The sequence below is a fragment of the Ranitomeya imitator genome, chromosome 6 (assembly GCF_032444005.1).
Source record: "Ranitomeya imitator isolate aRanImi1 chromosome 6, aRanImi1.pri, whole genome shotgun sequence".
NCBI classification, from domain to species: Eukaryota; Metazoa; Chordata; class Amphibia; order Anura; family Dendrobatidae; genus Ranitomeya; species Ranitomeya imitator.
In genome coordinates, this window is record NC_091287.1 from 316,536,726 (window position 1) to 316,561,285 (window position 24,560).

Genomic DNA, 24,560 nt, shown 5'->3' on the forward strand with positions numbered 1-24,560 from the left:
AGTAGGAGTTGCTGTTATAGGGGATACTGGCTGTGTGTGGAGTAGGAGTTGCTGTTATAGGGGATACTGGCTGTGTGTGGAGTAGGAGATGCTGTTATAGGGGATACTGGCTGTGTGTGGAGTAGGAGATGCTGTTATAGGGGACACCGGCTGTGTGTGGAGTAGGAGATGCTGTTATAGGGGATACTGGCTGTGTGTGGAGTAGGAGTTGCTGTTATAGGGGATACTGGCTGTGTGTGGAGTAGGAGATGCTGTTATAGGGGACACCGGCTGTGCGGGCTGTCGGAGTAGGAGCTGGTGACAGGGTCCCCCTTTACCCGATGCCCACTGGACAGTTGTTTCCCATACATACTACATGCCCACAGCTGTAGGAAAAGCATGGCACATGATGCCTCCCCCAGTGTAGTGCCACCCTCCCGCCGCACAGCCTCCTCCTCCAGGATGATGATGGTGACTGGGGTGATGATGGGAAGGAGGAGACATCTGCTGGGGATGATGGTTCCGGAGGATGCAGGCTGGCTGCTGGGCTCCTTGCAGCACACACACAGCAGTGCAGGGCTGGTGGCAGCTCGTTGCCCACAGCGGTAGCGCCTCACTGGCTGCCAGGCAGAGCTAGTCGGGCCGGCCAGGCAGCAGCAGCCCTCTTCCTCAATGTCTCCCCTGCGAGGCTGCTTCTCCTCCCCGCTCCAGCTGCGCCCTCCGCTCATCCCCCGGCCATCCTTGCTTGGCCTCTTGCTGCTCGAGCTCCTTGTGCTGCTCCTGGAGGAGGAGGAGCAGCTGCCCGGGAGCCCCAGGACTCGCTCGTCCCCATCTTCCCCGAGCACCGTGCCGGCGGAGGAGCACAATGAAGGCGGAGAAGGAGGACCTGTCAATGATCAACCTGTCTGTGCAGCAAGTGCTGAGCCTGTGGGCACACGGGACGGTGCTGAGGACTCTGACCGGTGAGTGGCACATGTCAGGGCACATCAGGGAACCCACCTATGGGGGCACCAGCGTCATCCATTGCCACATACACAGCTACTAGTCCAGAATGAAGGCTGGTCGCCAGAACTGTCCCATGTGACTCACACACATCACTGGCTGTCAGGAATGGCTGCCGTCACACTATCAGTATTTGGTCAGTATTTTACATCAGTATTTGTAAGCCAAAACCAGGCTATGTGCACACGTTCAGGAATTTTCGCGTTTTTTTTGCTATAAAAACGCGATAACACCGCGAGAAAACTTATACGTTAAGCATCCTATTATTGGAATGCAATCCGCAATTTTTGTACACATGTTGTGTTTTTTTCCATGGCGGAATTGCAGTCCGGAAAAAAACGCAGCATGTTCATTCATTCATCCCCGCGATTCTGCACACGTAGGAATGCATTGATCCGCTTACTTTCCGCATGTGATTATGCCCACCATGCGGGAAGTAAGCGGATCATATGCGGTTGGTACTCAGGGTGGAGGAGAGGAGACTCTCCTCCAGACCCTGGGAACCATATAATTGTTAAAAAAAAAGAATTAAAATAAAAAATCGTGATATTCTCACCTTCCAGCGTCCCCCGCAGTCTTCCCGCTCCTCGCAATGCTCCGTTCCCAGGGATGCTTTGCGGCAATGACCTGTGATGACGTGCAGTCTTGCGAGACCGCACGTCATCTGGGGTCATTGACACTGTGCATTACTGGGAACGCGAGCAGCGCAAGGTTGCGGGAAGACTGCGGGGGACGCCGGAAGGTGAGAATATCACGATTTTTTTTTATATATAATTTATAACGTTCGATCTTTTTACTATTGATGCTGCATAGGCAGCATCAACAGTAAAAAGTTGGTCACACTTGTCAAACACTATGTTTGACAAGTGTGACCAACCTGTCAATCATGTGGGAAAACGCATGCCAATTCCGCATGCGTTTTTCCCGCGGCAGGAAGTTCCGGAATTTCCGCGTAAATTTCCGCCGCAATTCCGGACGTGTGCACATAGTCTTAGAGGAAAAGTATAATAGAAACACGTCACCACTTCTGCATTTATCACCCACTCCTGGTTTTGGCTTACAAATACTGAGGTAAAATACTGATCAAATACTGCTAGTGTGAAGGCAGCCTATTACTGTATTCCTGGGATCGCGTCAGTAGCCAGTCAGACTATTTTAGTGGCCATACATTGATCTGTTAATGGATAACTGCCTGCGTGCTGTGCTGCCTGGTATGAGAGGGCTTCTGTATCAGAGTCGGGCACCCAGGCTAAGGACATGTAGATGGGGAGCAGGCCTCATCCTATACAGAGGTGGTTCCTAACCGTTCATATCTTTAAGGCTAGGTTCACACTAGCGTTGCGCCGCCCTGCGTCGGTGACGCAACGCGCGACGCACGTAAAAACGCGCGCAAACGCGCACAAAAACGCGCGCGTTTTGCGACGCGTGCGTCGTTTTTGACGAAAATCGGACGCACAGAAAATGCTACAATGTAGCGTTTTCTTGCGTCCGACGCTAGCGTCGGAAACGACGCACGTGGCGAAAAACGCCACCAAAACAACGCACGCGTCCCCTATGTTAAACATAGGGGCGCGTCGCCGCTGCGTCGCCGGCGCAACAGCGACGCACATTGGCGGAACGCCAATGTGAACGTAGCCTTACCTCTTCATGACGGAGCCCTTTTTCGCTCCCCTTCTTCCCAGAGCCATAACTTTTTTGTTTTTCTATCAATATGGCCATGTGAGGGCTTGTTTTTTGCAGGACGAGTTGTACTTTCCAACTACACCATTGCTTTTACCATATTGTGTACTCAAAACTAGGAAATAAATTCCAAGTGCAGTGAAATTGCAAACAAAAGTGCAATTCCATAACTGTTTTTTGGATTTTTTTTTACCATGTTCACCAAATGATAAAACTGGCCTTCCATTATGATTCTCCAGGTCATTACGAGTTCATAGACACAAAACGTGTAGTTTCTTTTTTATTTAAGTAGTGAAAAAAAATCCAAAGTTTGTTGAAATTTTTTTTTTAAATTGCGTCATTTTCCGAGACCCGTAGTGGCTCCATTTTTCAGGATCTGGGGCCGGGCGAGGGCTTATTTTTTGCGTGCCGAGCTGACGTTTTTAATGATGCCATTTTTGGTGTGTATACTATCTTTTGATCGCCCGTTATTGCATTTTAATGCAATGTTGCGGCAACAAAAAACCTTAATTTGGGGGTTTTGATTTTTTTTTTCGCTACGCCATTTACTGATCTGATTAATTCTTTTTATAGCTTGTTAGATTGGGTGATTCTGAATGCAACGATACCAAATATGTGTATGTTTGATTTTTTTTAAATTTAATTTTAAATGAGGTAGAGACTAGGAGACTAGAAGCTGCTGTTGTCCGATCGCCTCTGCTACACACAGGCGTGATCAGATCGCCTGTGGGTATCAGAAATTGTCACTGGCTATGAGCGCCCACTATAGGGTGGCGCTCATAGCAATCCGGCAATGACAACCATAGAGGTCTGCTAGAGACCTTTGATTGTCATTCCAATCCATCGGTGACCCGCGATCACGTGACGGGGGTCACCGATGGGCGGGATTTCCAGCGTGCTTCTGGTAAGCGCAAGTTAAATGCTGCTGTCAGATTGACAGCGGCATTTAACAGGTTAACAGCCGCAGGTGGATCATGATTCCACCCACGGCTATTAGGGGTGATCTGTTCAAAACAGCTGACATGTGCCAGGAGAGATGTGGGATTAGCGCCAAAGCCCACATCAAAGGTGGAGACACGACATGCACTGTACAGTACATGTACGGCACATATCATGAAGGTGTTAAGGAGTCTAGGTTGGAAGTTATTCTGTATCCATGGAACAGGGGATAACTTCCTGATCGCTGGGGGTCAAACCACTTGGGCCCGCAACTGGTTCCAAGAACCGTATGAATGGAGACAAGATCAATCATGCACAGTGCTGCTCCATTCTTTTGGGAGTGCTGAAGGCCAGCCAAGCGTTATCTGAGTTCCGAAGCTCAGCCAAGAGAGTTAAGGTACCGTCACACTGGCCAACTTAACAATATCGCTAGCGATCCGTGACGTTGCAGGACATCACGGATCGCTAGCGATATTGTTGTTAAGTTGGCCAGTGTGAGCTAGCGATATCGTTGTGTTTGACACGCAGCAGCGATCTGGATCCTGCTGTGACATCGTTGCTCGGAGCAGAAAGTCCAGAACTTTATTTCGTCGCTGGATCTCCCGCATACATCGCTGAATCGGCCTGTGTGACGCCGATTCAGCGATGTCTTCACTGGTAACCAGGGTAAACATCGGGTTACTAAGCGCAGGGCCGCGCTTAGTAACCCGATGTTTACCCTGGTTACCAGTGTAAATGTAAAAAAATCCAAACACTACATACTTACATTCCGGTGTGGTGTCTGTCGTGTCCCCCGGCGTTCTGCTTCCCTGCACTGTTAGCGGCGGCCAGCCGTAAAGCAGATTACAGCGGTGACGTCACCGCTGTGCTTTACGGCCAGCGGGCGCTCACAGTCAGTGCAGGAAAGCAGAACGCCGGGGGACAGACACCGGAATGTAAGTATGTAGTGTTTTTTTTTTGTTTTTTTACGTTTACGCTGGTAACCAGGGTAAACATCGGGTTACTAAGCGCGGCCCTGCGCTTAGTAACCCGATGTTTACCCTGGTTACCAGGGGACTTCGCATCGTTGGTCGCTGGAGAGCTGTCTGTGTGACAGCTCTCCAGCGACCACACAGCGACGCTGCAGCGATCGGGATCGTTGTTTAGATCGCTGCAGCGTCTCTAAATGTGACGGTACCTTTATCGGAGTGCCAAAGATCAGTTGAGTGTTATCGGAGTGCCAAAAATCAGTTGATCATTATCGGAGTGCTGAAGATCAGTCAAGCTTATTGGAGTGCCGAAGATCAGCCGAGAGTTATCAGAGTTACGAAGATCCACCGAGCGTTATCAAAGTGCCGGAGATCACCCGAGCGTTATCGGAGTGTCGGAGATCAGTGGAGCTTTATCGGAGTGCTGATGATCAGCCGAGTGTTATCAGAGTGCCAAAGATCAGCCAAGCATTATCGGAGTGTCGAAAATCAGTTGAGCCTTGTCGGAGTGCCAATGATCAGCCGATTGTTATTCGATTGTCGAAGATCAGCTGAGTTTTATCGGAGTGACGAAGATCAACCAAGCATTATTGGAGTGTCGAAAATCAGTGGAGCCTTGTCGGAGTGCCAATGATCAGCCGAGTGTTATTCGATTGCCGAAGATCAGCCAAGCTTTATCGGAGTGGCGAAGATCAGCCGAGCGCAGCGTTCAGCTGACTTCCAACAATCTTATTTATAATGAATGGAGCAGAAGTGCACATAATCAGCCTCTGCTCAATTCAGACTGGACTTTTCTAAGGATCGGTGGCGTACCACCTGTCGGACATCCAGCAATTTGGAAACTATCGCCAATGTAATGGATAGGTGATAACTTTCAAACTTGAGAATATCTTTTTAAGAGTCAAAGAAATCTCTGAGAAATGGTCGCAAGCTAGCTCAAGAGCACCCCCCATCCCCAAGTAGTGACATCCAAAACCCCCCGCATTAGCACTGACAACCATTATTGGTATAGTGACAACCATTATTGGTATAATGTCAGTTATAGCATCGCCACATCATTCACCCTGAGACCTTGTGCTTGCTTCCCTTGTAGGCAGTATACTAACATGAAGAGGTCCCCATCTTACATAAGGCTGGCATGTTTTGAAATAACCCTACAGATGCCCCTGCCTGTCCATTGCTCCAGCGCTCTGCGCTGGTCCCAGTCAGTATTGACAGGGCTGCAATCCCTGTGCCTAGCAGTCTTGTTCTGTATATCTCGGCAGCACCACTGTGATTGGCTGCAACAGTCACATTTTATATACACGACAGCATGGCTACGGCCATATCTCACCAAGGAGCAGTGGAGGCGCAGTGCTGAAGCAGCAGGAGCATCCGTACGTAAGTAATTACTATTTTGTTATTTTAAAAGCATAAACGGCCTCCACCACATTTTTGGTATGAACAAGGAAAATCTTTTGATTTATGTGTTTTTGTTCTGATCATAACCTTTCATGTATCCATGGTACGTCTGGATAGGCGTGTGGTCCCTGGGACTCCCACTGATCATGAGCATGATAGACTAAAAGTCCCAAGTGATCCCTCTCCACCCAGTGTATGTGAAGCTGACAGAGATATCAGAGTGCATTACCTGGCTGTCTCCATCAGTCCCATACACTGTGAAGACTGAACAATCAGTGGTAATAAATACGCAGCGCTGCTACTATGTGAGGGACCTTCTAGGGCAAAACACACATCTTTATGGACCATAGCAAAACCACTCAGGCCTGTGCAACCATGCAATAAGTTGATGTGGGGCTCAGGGCCAACATGTTCCATGGAGTCCTTATAGTTAGGCTTTATATTGTGTCTGAGGCACAGAAACATTGAATTCACATTAGTGTTCATCTTTCTGCTTGAACTAAGGTCATTGCCCTCTTGGTTGACATCTTAGTTCTAAGGGTACCGTCACACAGTGCAATTTTCATCGCTACGACGGTACGATCCGTGACGCTCCAGCGTCGTAACAATATCGCTCCAGCGTCGTAGACTGCTGTCACACTTTGCAATCTACGATGCTGGAGCGATAATTTCATGACGTATGTGCGATGTAGAAGCCGTTGGTTACTATGCGCACATCGTATACGATATATGTTACACCATGCAATCATGCCGCCACAGCGGGACACTAGACGACGAAAGAAAGTTTCAAACGATCTGCTACGACGTACGATTCTCAGCGGGGTCCCTGATCGCAGGAGCGTGTCAGACACTGCGATCTCGTAACTATATCGCTCGAACGTCACGAATCGTGCCGTCGTAGCGATCAAAATTGCACTGTGTGACGGTACTCTAAGGTCCACCTGGGAACATTAGAATAAATTACTAATATCAAGGATAAATTGAAAGGAAGTATGATCAGAGGTAAAGACCCCTGTACACCGCCTATAGCCATGTCACTGATAGTGCTGTAGAAAACGACATGGACCGCGCATCCAAAAATTATACATGATCCAACGCCGCTAGGTAAAGATTTACAAAACTGAACATGAGGTTCTCAGTTTAACATTTTGATCAAACTGTGTGAAGACCACTGCCATGTCACAGTGGGTCCCTAACTTTCATAGCTTTAAAGGTGCAGCATCGCCGTGCGCCAACTACCACCGTAGGGACAATGCATAGTGACCTAGTGCCTTACAGCACCCATGCTACTAAGCTGAGTCCCCATGACTCCAGGCCACATGATGTGGCAGTGGGCTTCATAGTCGGATCACCTAAGGACCTCATATTTAGCTTTGTAAATTTTTGGATTACGGCTTTAGTTCAATATATGGTTTTTGGATGTGTGGTCCATGTCGTCTTCTATAGCATTGGCATATCAGTGATAGTGCTGTCTCCATCCAAAAACTAAAGACCCCATGGCATTTTGATGTCCCAATCACTGGCTCTAGAACTGCCACTTTGCTCTTGGTATTTGGGGCTGACTAGGTCAAATTGTCTTTACTAGCAATGTCTGTGCATACAATGATATTCGGTTTATGCATGTTTGGATTGTAGCATATAAACACAGCAGCCCTCATAAATACATTGAACCCATAACTACAAATCTGATGTACTCCATGTTGTTCACTGTTCTCCATGTTGTCCTTTGTACTCCATGTTGCCCTCTGAACTCCATGTTGCCCGCTGTTCTCCATTTTGTCCGCTGTTCTCATGTTGTCCCCTGTTTTCCATGTTGGATGCGATTAGTCAAACAACTTTATAATTTTATTTGTGTGGTAAATGATGAACTTGTTAAAAATCCCTATAGCATGCTGCCCTGAAATAGGGCAATAGGCAAATACTGAACAAACCATGTAATCACCAAGTGTAGAAATGGAGATTGCATTGTGGTGGTCACATACAGTAGATATGCAGTGTAGCTCACCAGTAATAGGCAGAATGACTTTTATGCTTTCATTTCAGTTTTGCATCTTTTGTGCAGTTAAAAACTTTAGGTTAAGTTTCCATTATGAGTTTTTGGTGAGTTTTTGACCCTGTATCCCGTGAGTGATTCTCATGCACCAATGGTTGCTCCGTGGTGGCTCGGTATGACGCCCCACAAGGTCTAAAAGCAACATAAATTCCAAAGGTTCCGAGGCACCAGAGAGTTTGCATAGGGATAAAATTTAGTCATGGTTGAATTTTTCTTATTTGTATTTCTGTCTTGATAAAGGCCTATTATGGCCGAAACGTCGCATCATCTACATCATTTTTGTATCTTTGTTATGTGATTTTAAGGATGGAATAAAAATTACATTTTATCTCTATACAAACTCTCTGGTGCATCAGAATTTTTGGAATTTACAGTTTTTGACACTATTTTCATTGAGCATAAAACACAGCATCTTACAGTTTAAGCAAAGTGGATGGGATTTATAGAGATCTCATGCCCACTGTGCTTCTTTTTAGCCCTGCGTAAACTGACCTGCGATGCGTTTTTCAGATCCGCAGCATGTCAATTACTCTTGCCGATACGCTGAGTTTTCTGTGCAGATTTTACCCATAGACTTGCATTAAATGTGGAAAATCTGCAATTTAAAAATTCATGTAGTCCACAAATGCCTGAATAAATAAAGATTTCTCAAAGCCAGATACCAGGAAGTATCAAAAACAAAGCAGCTTTATTTAACCCCTTAGCGACCGCCGATACGCCTTTTAACGGCGGCCGCTAAGGGTACTTAAACCACAGCGCCGTTAATTAACGGCGCTGTGGAAAAAGTGTATAGCGCCCCCCACAGGCCGATTTTCTCCGGGGTCTCGGCTGCCGAGGGTAGCCGAGACCCCAGAGAACATGATTCGGGGGGTTTTTAACCCTCCCCGCATTTGCGATCGCCGGTAATTAACCGTTTACCGGCGATCGCAAAAAAAAAAAAAAAAAAAAAAGCGATCTCTTTTTAATTTCTCTAGCCTCCGATGTGATCGCACATCGGAGGACAGAGAAAAGGGGTCCCAGGTGGCCCCCCAATACTCACCTAGCTCCCCCGATGCTCCTCGTGTCTCCCGGTGGGCGCCGCCATCTTCAAAATGGCGGGCGCATGCGCAGTGCGCCCGCCGGCCGACACCGGGAGAATCTTTGGGGTCTCGGCTGCCTGGGGTAGCCGAGACCCCAAAGAGCATGATCGGGGGTCGGTTTTAGCGACCCCTGTTTTGCGATCGCCGGTAATTAACTGTTTACCGGCGACCGCAAAAAAAAAAAAAAAAAGTAAAGTGTAATTCTCTGTCCTCTGATGTGATCGCACATCAGAGGACAGAGAAATAGGGGGATTCGGGGACCCTAGCATACTCACCTAGGTCCCTGGATCCTCTTGCTGCTCCTCCTGGCCGCCGGCAGAAGAACATGGCGGACGCATGCCCAGTGCGCCCGCCATCTGTCTCCATCTGCCGGCCGGCAGGAGAACAGCAGTTAGGGCTAAAATTAGGGTTAGGGTTAGGGTTAGGGTTAGGGTTAGGGGTAGGGTTAGGGTTAGGTTAGGGGTAGGGTTAGGGTTAGGGGTAGGGTTAGGGTTAGGGGTAGGGTTAGGGTTAGGTTAGGGGTAGGGTTAGGGGTAGGGTTAGGGGTAGGGTAGGGGTAGGGTTAGGGCTAGGGTTAGGTTAGGGGTAGGATTACGGCTAGGGTTAGGTTAGGGGTAGGGTTAGGTTAGGGTTAGGGGTAGGGTTACGGCTAGGGTTAGGTTAGGGGTAGGGTTAGGGGTAGGGTTGGGGCTAAATTTAGGGTTAGGGTTGGGGCTAAATTTAGGGTTAGGGTTGGGGCTAAATTTAGGGTTAGGCTTCTTTCACACTTACGTCGGTACGGGGCCGTCGCAATGCGTCGGCCCGACATACCGACGCACGTTGTGAAAATTGTGCACAACGTGGGCAGCAGCTGTAGTTTTTCAACGCATCCGCTGCCCAATCTATGTCCTGGGGAGGAGGGGGCGGAGTTACGGCCACGCATGCGCGGTCAGAAATGGCGGATGCGACGTACAAAAAAACGTTTCATTGAACGTTTTTTTGTGCCGACGCTCCGCCAAAACACAACTGATCCAGTGCACGACGGACGCGACGTGTGGCCATCCGTCACGATCCGTCGGCAATACTATGGGCAAAAAACGCATCCTGCGGGCACATTTGCAGGATCCGTTTCTTGTCCAAAACGACGGATTGCGACGGAATGCCAAACAACGCAAGTGTGAAAGTAGCCTTAGGGCTAGGGTTAGGGTTGGGGCTAAAGTTAGGGCTAGGGTTGGGGCTAAAGTTAGGGTTAGAGCTGGGATTAGGTTTAGGGTTTGGATTAGGGTTGGTATTAGGGTTAGGGTTGGCATTAGGGTTACGCTTGGGATTAGGGTTAGGTTTGGGATTAGGGTTAAGGTTAGGGTTGTGATTAGGGGTGTATTGGGATTAGGGTTAGGGTTGAGATTAGGATTAGGGGTGTGTTGGATTTAGGGTTTTGATTAGGGTTATGGTTAGGGTTGACATTAGGGTTGTTTTGGGGTAAGGGTTGTGATTATGGTTAGGGTTAGTGATTAGGATTATGGATCAGGTTGGGATTAGGGTTAGGGGTTGGAGCTAGAATTGGGGGGTTTCCACTGTTTAGGTACATCAGGGGGTCTCCAAACACGACAGCCAATTTTGCGCTCAAAAAGTCAAATGGTGCTCCCTCCCTTCTGAGCTCTGCCGTGCGCCCAAACAGTGGGTTACCCCCACATATGGGGCATCAGCGTACTCGGGATAAATTGGACAACAACTTCTGGGGTCCAATTTCTCTTGTTACCCTTGTGAAAATAAAAACTTGGGGGCTACAAAATATTTTTTGTGAAAAAAAAAAATATTTTTTATTTTCACGACTCTGCATTCTAAACTTCTGTGAAGCACTTGGGCATTCAAAGTTCTCACCACACATCTAGATAAGTTCCTTGGGGGGTCTAGTTTCCAAAATGGGGTCACTTGTGGGGGGTTACTACAGTTTAGGTATATCAGGGGCTCTGCAATCGCAACATAATGCCCACAGACCATTCTATCAAAGTCTGCATTCCAAAAAGGCGCTCCTTCCCTTCCGAGCTCTGCCGTGCGCCCAAACAGTGGTTTACCCCCACATATGGCACATCAGCGTACTCGGGATAAATTGGACAACAACTATTGCAGTCCAATTTCTCCTGTTACCCTTGTGAAAATAAAAACTTGGGGGCTACAAAATCTTTTTTGTGAAAAAAAAAATATTTTTTATTTTCACGACTCTGCATTCTAAACTTCTGTGAAGCACTTGGGCATTCAAAGTTCTCACCACACATCTAGATAAGTTCCTTGGGGGGTCTAGTTTCCAAAATGGGGTCACTTGTGGAGGGTTTCTACTGGTTAGGTACATCAGGGGCTCTGCAAATGCAACATAATACCCGCAGACCATTCTATCAAAGTCTGCATTCCAAAACGGCGCTCCTTCCTTCCGAGCTCTGCCGTGCGCCCAAACAGTGGTTTACCCCCACATATGGGGTACCAGCATACTCAAGACAAATTGGACAACAACTTTTGGGGTCCAATTTCTCTTGTTACCCTTGTAAAAATAAAAACTTGGGGGCTACAATATCTTTTTTGTGGAAAAAAAAAAATATTTTTTATTTTCACGGCTCTGCATTATAAACTTCTGTGAAGCACTTGGGCATTCAAGGTTCTCATCACACATCTAGATAAGTTCCATGGGGGGTCTAGTTTCCAAAATGGGGTCACTTGTGGGGGATTTCTACTGTTTAGGCACATCAGGGGCTCTCCAAACGCGACATGGCGTCCGATCTCAATTCCAGCCAATTCTACATTGAAAAAGTAAAACGGCACTCCTTCTCTTCCAAGCTCTGCGGTGCGCCCTAGCAGTGGTTTACCCCCACATATTGGGTATCAGCGTACTCAGGAGAAATTGCACAACAACTTTTGTGGTCTAATTTCTCCTGTTACCCTTGTGAAAATAAAAATTTGTGGGCAAAAAGATCATTTTTGTAGAAAAAATGCGATTTTTTTTTTTTCACGGCTCTACGTTATAAACTTCTGTGAAGCACATGGGGGTTCAAAGTGCTCGCCACACATCTAGATAAGTTCCTTAAGGGGTCTAGTTTCCAAAATGGTGTCACTTGTGGGGGGTTTCCACTGTTTAGGCACATCAGGGGCTCTCCAAACGCGACATGGCGTCCAATCTCAATTCCAGCCAATTCTACATTGAAAAAGTAAAACGGCGCTCCTTCACTTCCAAGCTCTGCGGTGCGCCCAAACAGTGGTTTACCCCCACATATGGGGTATCGACGTATTCAGGAGAAATCGCACAACAACTTTTGTGGTCTAATTTCTCCTGTTACCCTTGTGAAAATAAGAATTTGTGGGCAAAAAGATAATTTTTGTGTAAACAAAAGCGATTTTTTTATTTTCACGGCTCTACGTTATAAACTTCTGTGAAGCACTTGGGGGTTCAAAGTGCTCGCCACACATCTAGATAAGTTCCTTAAGGGGTCTAGTTTCCAAAATGGTGTCACTTGTGGGGGGTTTCCACTGTTTAGGCACATCAGGGGCTCTCTAAACGTGACATGGCGTCCGATCTCAATTCCAGCCAATTCTGCATTGAAAAAGTCAAACGGCGCTCCTTCACTTCTAAGTTCTGCGGTGCGCCCTAACAGTGGTTTACCCCCACATATGGGGTATTGGCGTATTCAGGAGAAATTGCATAACAAAATTTATGGTTACATTTCTGTTTTTACACTTGTGAAAATAAAAAAAATGGTTCTGAATTAAGATGTTTGCAAAAAAAAGTTAAATGTTCATTTTTTCCTTCCACATTGTTTCAGTTCCTGTGAAGCACGTAAAGGGTTAATAAACTTCTTGAATGTGGTTTTGAGAACCTTGAGGGGTGTAGTTTTTAGAATGGTGTCACACTTCATTATTTTCTATCATATAGACCCCTCAAAATGACTTCAAATGTGATGTGGTCCCTAAAAAAAAATGGTGTTGTAAAAATGAGAAATTGCTGGTCAACTTTTAACCCTTATAACTCCCTAACAAAAAAAAATTTTGTTTCCAAAATTGTGCTGATGTAAAGTAGACATGTGGGAAATGTTATTTATTAACTATTTTTCGTGACATATCTCTCTGATTTAAGGGCATAAAAATACAAAGTTTGAAAATTGCAAAATTTTAAAAATTTTCGCCATATTTCCGTTTTTTTCATAAATAATCGCAAGTAATATCGAAGAAATGTTACCACTAACATGAAGTACAATATGTCACGAAAAAACAGTCTCAGAATCAGCGGGATCCGTTGAAGCGTTCCAGAGTTATAACCTCATAAAGTGACAGTGGTCAGAATTGCAAAAATTGGCTCAGTCATTAAGTACCAAATTGGCTCTGTCACTAAGGGGCTAAGGTGTGACACACCAAAAAGAGAGACAAAATGCTGCTATAAAAATGAGATTGAAATGCATATAAATAACGCAAAGAAAAAAGAGCACGTAACTAATTTACTGAGTAGGTGCAGAAAATCTGCAACTTCAAAAATTCATCAGATACTCATTGTTGGAACTAAGGCTACTTTCACACTAGCGTCGGTACCGGGCCGTCGCCATGCATCGGCCCGACAAACCGACGCATGTTGTGAAAGAAATGAACAACGGGGGCAGCGGATGCAGTTTTACAACGCATCCACTGCACCATTGTAAGGTCCGGGTAGGAGGGGGGCGGAGTACCGGCCGCGCATGTGCTGTCGAAAATGGCGGACTCGACGCACAGAAAAAGTTACGTGTAAAGTTTTTTTGTGCCGACTGTCCACCAAAACACGATGCATCCGTCGCACGACGGATGCGACGTGTGGCAATGCGTCGCTAATGCAAGTCTATGGAGAAAAACGCATCCTGTGGGCACATTTGCAGGATGCGTTTTTTCTCCAAAACGACGCATTGCTATGTACAGCAAACAACGCTAGTGTGAAAGTAGCCTTAGCCTTAAAACACCATTCCAGTGTTTCTTTTAATTGTAAGTTCCCTGCCCCGTCTGATACTTTCCTTCTAGCATTTCCATCAGTTTTCGCTGCCGTTCTCGACAGTCTCCTGCGAAAAGTGACCTGTCGACAGCTCCAGAACTGCGCAGAGGTCACTTTACAATGTAAGTCTATGAGAGCCTCATTCTCGCATTGTTCTTGCTCTCACAAACTTGCATTGCGCTCTTGTGATGCAGCTTCCGAGTTCCGGCCAGTCAGGAGCTGCTCTTACAAGATGGCGCAGGGGGACCCGGGTGGCACCGAAAAAACTGAAGATGCCGTAGGGTGAGTAAATGTGCTGGGGCAGGGGACTTAGACTTAAAGCTCTACTACAGCTGTGGAAAAAAAACACTGGAGTGGTACTTTAGAAGGAACCTGTCAGGTCAGATAACACTATTAATCTGCAGATATGCAAAATCTACAATGGAATGGTTCACAAATAAACGTATCCAGGTGTTAGAATGGTCAAGGCAAAGTCCAGACCTCAATCCAATCGAGAATCTGTGGAAAGAGCTGAAATCTGCTGTTCACAAACGATCTCCATCAAACCTCACTGAGCTCCAGCTGTTTGTCAAGGAAGAATGGACAAGAATTTCAGTCTCTCGATGTACAAAACTGATAGAGACATACCCCAAGTGACTTGCAGTTGTAATCGCAGCAAAAGGTGGTGCAACAAAGTATTAAGTTAAAGGGGCTGAATAATATTGCACGCCCCACTTTTCAGTTATTGAATTTCCACAAAAATTTAAAATAACCGATACATTTCGTTCAACTTCACAATTGTGTTCCACTTGTTGTTGATTCTTCACCAAAAATTTACATTTGGTATCTTTATGTTTGAAGCATGATATGTGGGAAAAGGTTGAAAAGTTCCAGGGGGCTGAATACTTTCGCAAGGCACTGTAGGTTTAATTTGCAGGTTAATAGCATTAGAAAGGTATCCAGCCGCTGTACTGAAAGTGCAGCACCCGGGAGAAAATGATTTTTATATTTCCCTGGAAATACCAGCTTTCAGTAATTCAGACATGTTGGCACGGCTACGAATATCGGTTACTGTACTGTGAGCAGTAGCTGAAAACAATCCCGATACACTGACTGACAGCCAGCTCATCAATGAATAATGCCGCACTGGCTTGCCTGTATGACTGAAAGCCGGCGACTTCTGAGAGGACTAAAGTTCATTTTCTACAGTATCTGGGCATCTGTTGGATATAAACAGGAAAAAAACAATTGTTGCCCCAGTTTGTAGAAAGTAAGAAAGGAAAGGAAGAAAAAAAAGACAACAAAAAGGAAAGAATGTCTGTGAGAAAGGTCAAAAAGTCTTCTACTTGAGTTAGCAGAATTCAGACCCAAAATATCTCAAGAACTTAAGAGGAGAAAGAAAACAACTTGTATATTCCCCTTGTCCGTCTTTGGCTAATATGTGTTTGAACTACATCTGTTGAGTGCCTAGAATAATAAAAAGGAAACCTGTCAGGTGGGATAACACTAATACCTGAAATATGGGGTTAAACTGTACGTTAATAGCGTTATGAAGGAGCTCAGCCGCCATACCGGAAGAGTGTCATCCTGTTGTGGTGCATTTTTATTAGCTTCTATAGGACACAGAATAAACCACAGCTCCTTGAATTCCAAAGTTTTTTTTCATCCATTTTCTTTTCTTTTGTTCGTATTTGCTTCACCTGGTGATAGCTGATTTCTCACCTACGTACAGTACCAGAAACCATGGCAAATATGTGTAGAGTAGGCAGAATTTCATGACTCAAGATGAGTCACTTGCATGAAATAATACTTCTCTGCTATTGTATATTCTCTGTGATTTTAAGAACAGCTATTTTTTGGTTGTAGATTGTAATTTATAGGTGTTTAAATTCTGTCCTCATTTTCTTACTCCTGCTGAAAACAGAGAATGTCTTCTAAAAAAGACTTTCTTTGTCTCTTGCTGAATGACTTCTTGCTTTTCTTTCAGAGATGTGGTATTGGGTATTCCTATGGGCCCTCTTCTCTTCTCTCTTTGTCCATGGAGCAGCGGGCGTGCTGATGTTTGTCATGCTACAGAGGCACAAACAGGGGAGGCTGATATGTGTGGTCCTGGTCAGCATTGGGTTCCTAGCTTCTGTCATCGGAGCAATGATAACTAGTAAGTGCTATATTGCAGACACTGACCTGTATAGGATACATATTGGGAATTTTTTACGTATTGTATTTTCTTACGGTCTTGTAGGTTTAAAAAGAAACATATCCATCAAGTTCCGGCTTTCTCACCTGGGTAAAGGCTTAGCAAGATTGTCTAGCCTATTGCTTTTGAAGGGATTTTGAACAGTCCATTTCACTTAGATCTTTAGGAGATAAACTGATCATGGAACCTCCTATTGCTGGAACCCTATGTGATCAGTTACAATCTGTAGGGAAACCTTCAATAATTGTTCAAATCAAAGTCAGTCAGGATAAGATTGCTTTCACACATCAGTTTTTTGCCGTCAGTCACAATCCGGCGAATTCTGGAAAAAAAACGGATCCGGCAAAAGTTGCCGCCGGATCCGTTTTTTTCTCATAGACTTGTATTGGTGACAGATTGCGATGGATGGTGTTATGTTTCATCCGTTTTTTTGCTGTATCCGTCAAAAATTAATTTTCCAGTGGCCGGAAAAAAACGGACATAGTAACGTTTTTTGTGTCCGTCGAAAAAACTGACAGCGGCGATCCGTCGCCATCTGTCGTTTGCTGCAATGGAACCCTATGGCGCCAGATCCGTCAAATGACGGAATCCGGTGACTGATTCCTTTTTTTTTTTAACTGAGCATGCTCCATTTTTTTAGGATCCAATTAGCTGGATCAGCTAGTTGGATCAGTCGAAAAAACAGATCCGTCGCATCAGTTTTTCACAATCTGCGACGGATCCGTTTTTTTCAACATTCGACGGATTGTGACTGATGGCAAAAAACTGATGTGTGAAAGCAGCCTAAGACGGCTTGATATTCATGCAGTTTGGGGACTCAGTACTTATTATTAAAGGAGTTGTCCAGGTCTTTAATATTGATGGCCTATCCTTTGGATAAATTTCCTTGAAAAAATGAAGTTACTGCTACATTTTTAAAACCTCCTAACATGCTAAAAAAAAATAAAAGAACATTTTATAAATGGTGCTGATGTAAAGCCAACATGTGAGAAATGTTATTTATTAATGTTTTGCTATGGTATGACCATCTGGATTAAAGGGATAATCATTCAAAGTTTGAAAATTGCTATTTTTTTTTAAATTGTTCTCAAATTTCTGATATTTATTATACATAAACACAAAATATATCAACCTAAATTTACCATTATCATAAAGTATAATGTCATGAAAAAACAGTCTCAAAATCACTGGGATTTGTTGAAGTGTTCCAGAGTTATTACCACATAAAGTGGCACTGGTCAGATTTCAAAAGTTTGGCTCCGTCACTAAGGGGTTAAAACAAGTAAACACAGAATGCAGTTTTTTAAATGAAGGTTTTTATTATTGAGAGATAAAGAAATCCAAACCTACAGGGCCCTGTGTGAAAAAGTGATCAATCCCCCTTGAAATATAAATTAGCTGTGGTTTGTCACATGCTTGGGAAGCTTAGTTCAAATTTTGTAGCCACACCCAGGCCTGATTACTGCCACACCTTTTTTCAATCAAGAAATCACTTAAATTAAACTTGCCTGAAAAAGTGGAGTAGACCAAAAGATCCTCAAAAGCTAGACATCATGCAGAAATCCAGAGAAATTCTGGCACGAATGAGAAACAAAGTACTGTATATACTCGAGTATAAGTCAACCCAAGTATAAGCCAGGGCACCTAATTTTGCCTCAGAAAACTGGGAAAACTTATTGACTCGAGTATAAGCCGTGTATGCATTGTCCCCTAATCCCTATTCTTGTATGCATGGTTCCTCATCCCCATCCTTTTATGCATGGCTCCTTATTCCCATCCTTGTCTGCATGGCTCCTTATTCTCATCCTTGTATGTATGGCTCCTTATCCCCATCCTTGTACGTGTCATGGTTTGTCTGGTTCGGTTCTTTTAGGGTTAACTCCTGTAACCTCACACTGGTCCTGGGTGGACTTTTTATAGCCTCCTTCTGGGAGGTTCCTTTGTCAGTGATACTTCCGCCCTTGGTTAAGTGTATTGACCCCGAGTGTGTTTTGTGCTGTGTGCTGGTTTGCTTGATCTCTTGGCTTTTTAACTCTGTCTGCCCTCTGGATATTGTTTATTGGATTCCCTATTTGTACCTTCTCTGTCCCTTCGGTATTGACCTCTGCTTGGCCGCTACGCTCCTTTGTCTAGTCCCTTGGTACTGTAACGCTATCCTGTGCTCTGACCCCAGCCTGATCTGTTTATGTCTCTGTCTGTGCCCCTTGGTAGCTTTGTTCTTTAGTTACCTTTATAGGAGTTTTCCTTCAGCTTCTAGTTCCCTGGAGCTTAGGCCATGCCCACCTGCAGTCAGGTGATGCAGGTCTTGTCAGGCCTGAAGCCAGTCTTGCTTGCTCTGCATTTCTGGGAGTCTGCGGCTCTCTCCGGATCCTGTCTTTCCAGGAATTAGCATCGGTGAGTGTCGCTCATATCTCCCTCTCTGACAGTATGCATGCCTCCTTATTCCCATCCTTGTATGCATGGCTCCTTAGTCCCATCCTTGTATGCATGGCTCCTTATTCCCATCCTTGTCTGCATGGCTCCTTATCCCCATCCTTGTATGTATGGCCCCCATGAGAAAAGCATAAAAAAAACCAAAACATCCTACTTACCTTCCCTGCGCGCCCTCGCAGCACCTCCTTCCGGCTTCCAGCAGCTCCTTCGGCCGCGCGATCACGTGTCACCGCTCATTAAGATGAATATTCACCTCTCCACTCCCATAGGCATGGAGTGGAATGAAAATTAATTCCCTTAATGAGCAGTGACACGTCATCGCCCAGCCGCCGGAGCTGCATGGAGCCGGAACGAGATGTTGCGAGGGCTCGCAGGGAAGGTAAGTAGGATTTTTTTTTAATACTGGAAGACGGTGGCTGCGGATGTAACTTTGCGTGCTATAAGAGAAATGAATATTCATTGCCAGTGCAATGAATATTGATTTCTCTTTAGCAGCGGGCATAGGCTTTAGCCGCAGCCGCCGGGTCCTGCCTCCTGTGACCCGCCGCTCCTCCTCCCCTACCGTAAACTGGGACAGTGACTTGTGTATAAGCCGAGGGGGGGCATTTTCAGATCAAAAATTGTGCTGAAAAACTCAGTTTATACACGAGTATATACGGTAACTGAGATATATCAGTCTGGAAAAAGTTATTAAGTCATTTTTTTTAAGCTTTGGGACTCCATTGAGAGCCATTATCCACAAATGGCGAAAACATGGAACAATGGTGAACCTTCGCAGGAGTGACCGGCTAACCAAAATTACCCCACTAGCGCAGTGATGACTCATTAAAAAGGTCACAAAAGACCCCACAATGATAACCAAAGAACTGTAGGCCTCACTTGCTTCAGCTAAGGTCAGTGATCATGACTCCACCATAAGAAAGAGACTGGGTAAAAATGGCCTGCATGGCAGAGTTCCAAGACAACAACTGCTGAGCAATAAGAACATAAATGCTCTTCTCAGTTTTGCCAGAAAACATCTTGATGATGCCCAAGACTTTTGGGAGAATACTCTGCGGACTGAAGAGTCAAAAGTTTAATTGTTTGGAAGGTGTATGTCCATTACATCTGGCATATAAGTAACACAACATTTCAGAAAAGGAACATCATGCCAACAGTAAAATATGGTGGTGGTAATGTGATGATCTGGGGCCTTTTTGCTGGAAAACTTGCTGTAGTAAATGTAACCATGAATTCTGCTGTCTGCCAAAACATCCTGAAGGAGAATGTCCGGTCATCTGTTCGTGACCATAATCTGAAGCGCTCTTGGGTTATGCAGCAGTACAATGATCCAAAACACACCAGCAAGTCAACCTCCGAATGGCTTAAGAAAAATAAACTTAAGATTTTGGAGTGGCCTAATCAAAGTCCTGACCTTAATCCAATTGAGATAATGTGGCATGACCTTAAAAAGGTGGTTCATGGTCGGAAAATCTCCAATGTGGCTGAATTACAACAATTTTTGCAAAGATGACTGGGCCAAAATTCCTACAGAGAATTGTAAAAGACTCTTTGCCAGTTATCGCAAACGCTTAATTGCAGTTGTTGCTGGTAGGGATGACCCAACTAGTTATTATGTTTAGGGGGCAATCACTTTTTCACACAGGGCCCTGTAGCTTTGGATTTATTTTTTCATTTATTAATAAAGACGTTAATTTAAAAACTGCATTTTGTGTTTACTTGTGTTATCTTTGTCTAATATTTAAATTTGTTTGGTGATCTGAAACATTTAAGTGTGACAAGCAAAAAAGAACAGGAAATCAGGAAGGGGCAACCACTTTTTCACTCTACTGTATATTGGTTTGGTTACTGTGTAAGGTTTAAGACAAGGTACAGTACATATTAATCTTTTTCTGTGAAATTACCCTTCAGCTAAAGAGATTGTAAGTCTCACTTGGGGACACTTGTGAGAAATTGCAATCGGTGTGCAGAACCACTGAATATATTGACATTAAAAAGGATTTAATAACTCTCCTGACATGTCTGTTTGTAAATTTTTTGCCTTCCCTATCCATAAAATATCAATATATGTTTTTTTTAGAACCCTTTATTGTAATATTGCTCTTACGTCTCCTTCGAAATGTGAAATATTTGAAAACTAGGTGTTACCATTGTTAATAAGGCATTTCCCTACGAACTCTTGTCTTTTTTCAGGCAGTGCTGACAGTCATACTTTGTAGGGAAACACCTCTTTGCCAAGTTATAATTTGACGTTTACTTTCCAGAAGAAGAATAGAATAACAATACCATTTTGAGCCTTAACCCCTTAATGACCGCCAATACGTCTTTTAACTGACCTGAGATATAAGAGAATAGCCTCCCCATACAGATGACAATGCAGCATCTGTTGGTTGTACACTATAGCTGACAACTTGCTGTATCAGCCACGATCAGTATCTGCGCCTTCTAAATCTGTTTAACCCCTTAGATGCTGCTGTCAATAGTGACTACATCATTATAAATGGTTAACAGAGTGTGGGGGCTTCTTCTTTATCCCAATTGGTGCCCTCAGATCATGATTTTGTTGTCCTGATGTTTGCGATGGCAATTCATGACCAAATAGCGGCCTTAGAGTCTGCCGGCTATAGTAATCTGTTTAGAAGTTAGCAACATTTAGGTGGTAAAAATACACATTTTCATTTCTGCCATGCCATTTTGCATTAATTCCTGTAAAGCACCTGAAGGGTTAATAAACTACCTGACAGCAGTTTTCAATATGTTTAGGGGTGCTGTTTTTAAAATGGTATCACGTTTGGGGGTTTCCCAATATATGGGACCCCTAAAGTCACTTTAAACATGGATAAGTCCCTAAAAAAATAAATGTGGTAAATTTCTTTGAAAAAATGAAAAATTGCTGCTACATTTTTAAACCTCCTAAAATTCTAACAAAATAAAATAACATTTTCCAAATGGTGCTGATGTATAGCCGGCATATGGGAAATGTTATTTATTAATGGTTTGCTGTTGTATGACTATCTGGATTAAAGGGATAATCATTCAAATTTAGAAAATTGCTAATTTTTTAACATTTTTCTCAAATTTTTTATATTTTTTATAAATAAACACAAAAAATGTTGAACTAAATTTACCATTATCATAAAGTATAATGTGTCACGAAAAAACAATCTCAAAATCACTGGGATTTGTTGAAGCGTTGCAGAGTTATTACCACATAAAGTGACACTGGTCAGATTTCAAAAATTTGGCTCGGTCACTAAGGGGTTAAATAAGAGTCTCCTGAATTGTTGCTTAATTAAGAATTGCTAAAACAGACATGTTAGGAAACCTGATTATTTCCCCCTTGACCTTTTTGCATGAACATGTATGGTGAATTGCACACCATATAATAGTAAATGTAAAATAAATACTTTATTTTTATAATACGTATCAGTCACACATAAGATACTAAATAATATGAAGGACATATGCACACACAATCATGAGCTGCAAATTACTAATATGAAGGACACATGCACACAGAATCATGAGCTGCAAACTACATGGATAAATAGGTTTATATAGTAAAGAAATCTACAGTAGCCAAATGAGAATGTGTCTTTGCCTGCACCTACAGTTGATCTTAAAGGGGTTTTCCTCTACTAGGACAACCCCTTCCCATACCCCATGCTTGGTACCGATAAAATAGGCCTATTCTAACCTCCCATGCAAGCGCCATTCCCGCGGTGTCAGCAATTGTGGTCCTGGGGTTCTCGTGCAGTTGCATGACACGTGCCCGACGCCCAATCAGCGCTGGCATCACTGTCCCCGCCTTCGAACAAATTGAACATCAAGATGAAGTCATAGATCAGCTGCAGCCCCAACTTCCTCTTCATTTTCAATTTGTCCAAAGTCGGGGACAGTGATGCCAATGCTGATTGCGCATGGGGATCACGTGTCACATTGTCCGCACGGGAGCCCCAGAGAGAGCAAGTGACGACACCTTGAGAACAGCATCGGCACCGAGTGTAAGCTTTTTGATTTTATCGTGACCAAGCGTGGGGTATGAGAAGAAGTGGTAGACAACTTCTTTAACAGCAGAATTCACACCTTGTTGTGTCTGCCCCATTTTCTCCCTGTGTACACCAGTGGAGTAAACCGAATTTAATTGGGCAGGAACCATATAAAAGGTTAATTTGAGACAGTAACAAACCCTCTTTACTTTCTCTATGGGGAGTCTGGCTGTGCCTGACAACCAGCTCCCCACTCCTACAGCGGCACAATGTCATGTAGCTGCTCTACTATGCAGTGACTTACCTGAATGCAGAACTCTAGGCCGTTCAACGTTTGTGGGCGGTCTAGAAGTAGTTAAACACATTTACATACTCCTTTCTATATCCAGCATATTAATTGTATTTAATGCTAGCCCAAAAGAAGCTATATGTACCATAACGATCCCCTACTGCACAAATTTCAATGTCTACCACTTTCCCTGGTTTATCTGCATCCATCATCATCACTGATGCCCCCACAAAGACAATTGTCTGCTGTGACCAGTCACTGTAGCAGTCTCATGTCTGTGTTGGAACATCAAGATTGGAGCAGTTATTCTGGATGGGCACCTGGGAAACCCTGGAAGCTGTCACGATCATGGTTTGTGGAACCACTGTGCCACGGACCGCGGAAAGCTTGGAGGGGCTAGACTAAGCGATCATCTGACTATTCACAAGAGCCTCTGATGGTGAGGCTAGACTTGGCTCCTGATGAACACCAGGTTCCACTCCAGGACAGACCAACGGTCATGCAGCAGCTGGACCCGAAGGACAGACTGGATGGAGCAGCAGGCAGAACTTGTATCAGAGTGCAGCTGACCAAGTTCGTATCAGAGTGCAGCCAACAGAGTTTGTGTCAGAGACAGAGTTTGTGTCAGAGTGCAGCAGGCAGGATTTGCTTCAGAGTGCAGCAGGCAGGATTTGCTTCAGAGTGCAGCAGGCAGGATTTGCTTCAGAGTGCAGCAGGCAGGATTTGCTTCAGAGTGCAGCAGGCAGGATTTGCTTCAGAGTGCAGCAGGCAGGATTTGCTTCAGAGTGCAGCAGGCAGGATTTGCTTCAGAGTGCAGCAGGCAGGATTTGCTTCAGAGTACAACAGGCAGGATTTGTACTTGGAGTACAACAGGCAGGATTTGTACTTGGAGTACAACAGGCAGGATTTGTACTTGGAGTACAACAGGCAGGATTTGTACTTGGAGTACAACAGGCAGGATTTGTACTTGGAGTACAACAGGCAGGATTTGTACTTGAAGTACAACAGGCAGGATTTGCACTTAGTGTACAGCAGGCAGGACTTGCATCGGTATGCAACCTTACAAAACATAGACTGAAACAGGAAGGTTGCTCAGGCACCTCCCCAGTGGGGAGGAAGCAATATATACATAGTGTTTCATAGCCATTGGCTGGGGAGGAACTGGCAAGTGCACGCACTGGCCCTTTAAGGCTATGTTCACACCTTGCGTCGGGTCCCTGCGGGTTCTCCCGCAGCGGATTTGATAAATCTGCAGGGCAAAACAACTGCGGTTCTCCCTGCAGATTTATCGCGGTTTGTTCCGCGTTTTCCGCTGCGGGTTTCCGCCTATACTATTGATGCTGCATATGCAGCAATATGCAGCATCAATAGTAATGTTAAAAATAATAAAAATTGGTTATACTCACCCTCTGACGTCCCGATCCCTCGGCGCTGCACCCGGCGGTCCGGTTCCAGAGATGCTGTGCGAGAAGGACCCTTCGTGACGTCACGGTCATGTGACCGCGCCGTCACCGCAGGTCCTGGTCGCACAGCAACTCTGACCGGACGGCCGCGTGCAGCGCCCAAGAGCTACGGACATCAAAGGGTGAGTATAACC

The 24,560-nt window shown here is 44.7% G+C and overlaps 1 protein-coding gene across 1 annotated transcript in view; it reads left to right on the forward strand.

The window, feature by feature from the left end:
- The first annotated feature begins 457 nt into the window (after nt 1-457).
- TMEM170B (transmembrane protein 170B) overlaps nt 458-24,560 on the forward strand; it is a 70,995-nt gene continuing 46,892 nt past the window's right edge. Inside the window, exons 1-2 of the mRNA XM_069730783.1 lie at nt 458-941; nt 16,043-16,213. Coding sequence (XP_069586884.1) covers nt 845-941; nt 16,043-16,213 — 268 coding nt within the window. The 5' untranslated portion in view covers nt 458-844. The remainder of the gene's footprint in view (nt 942-16,042; nt 16,214-24,560) is intronic.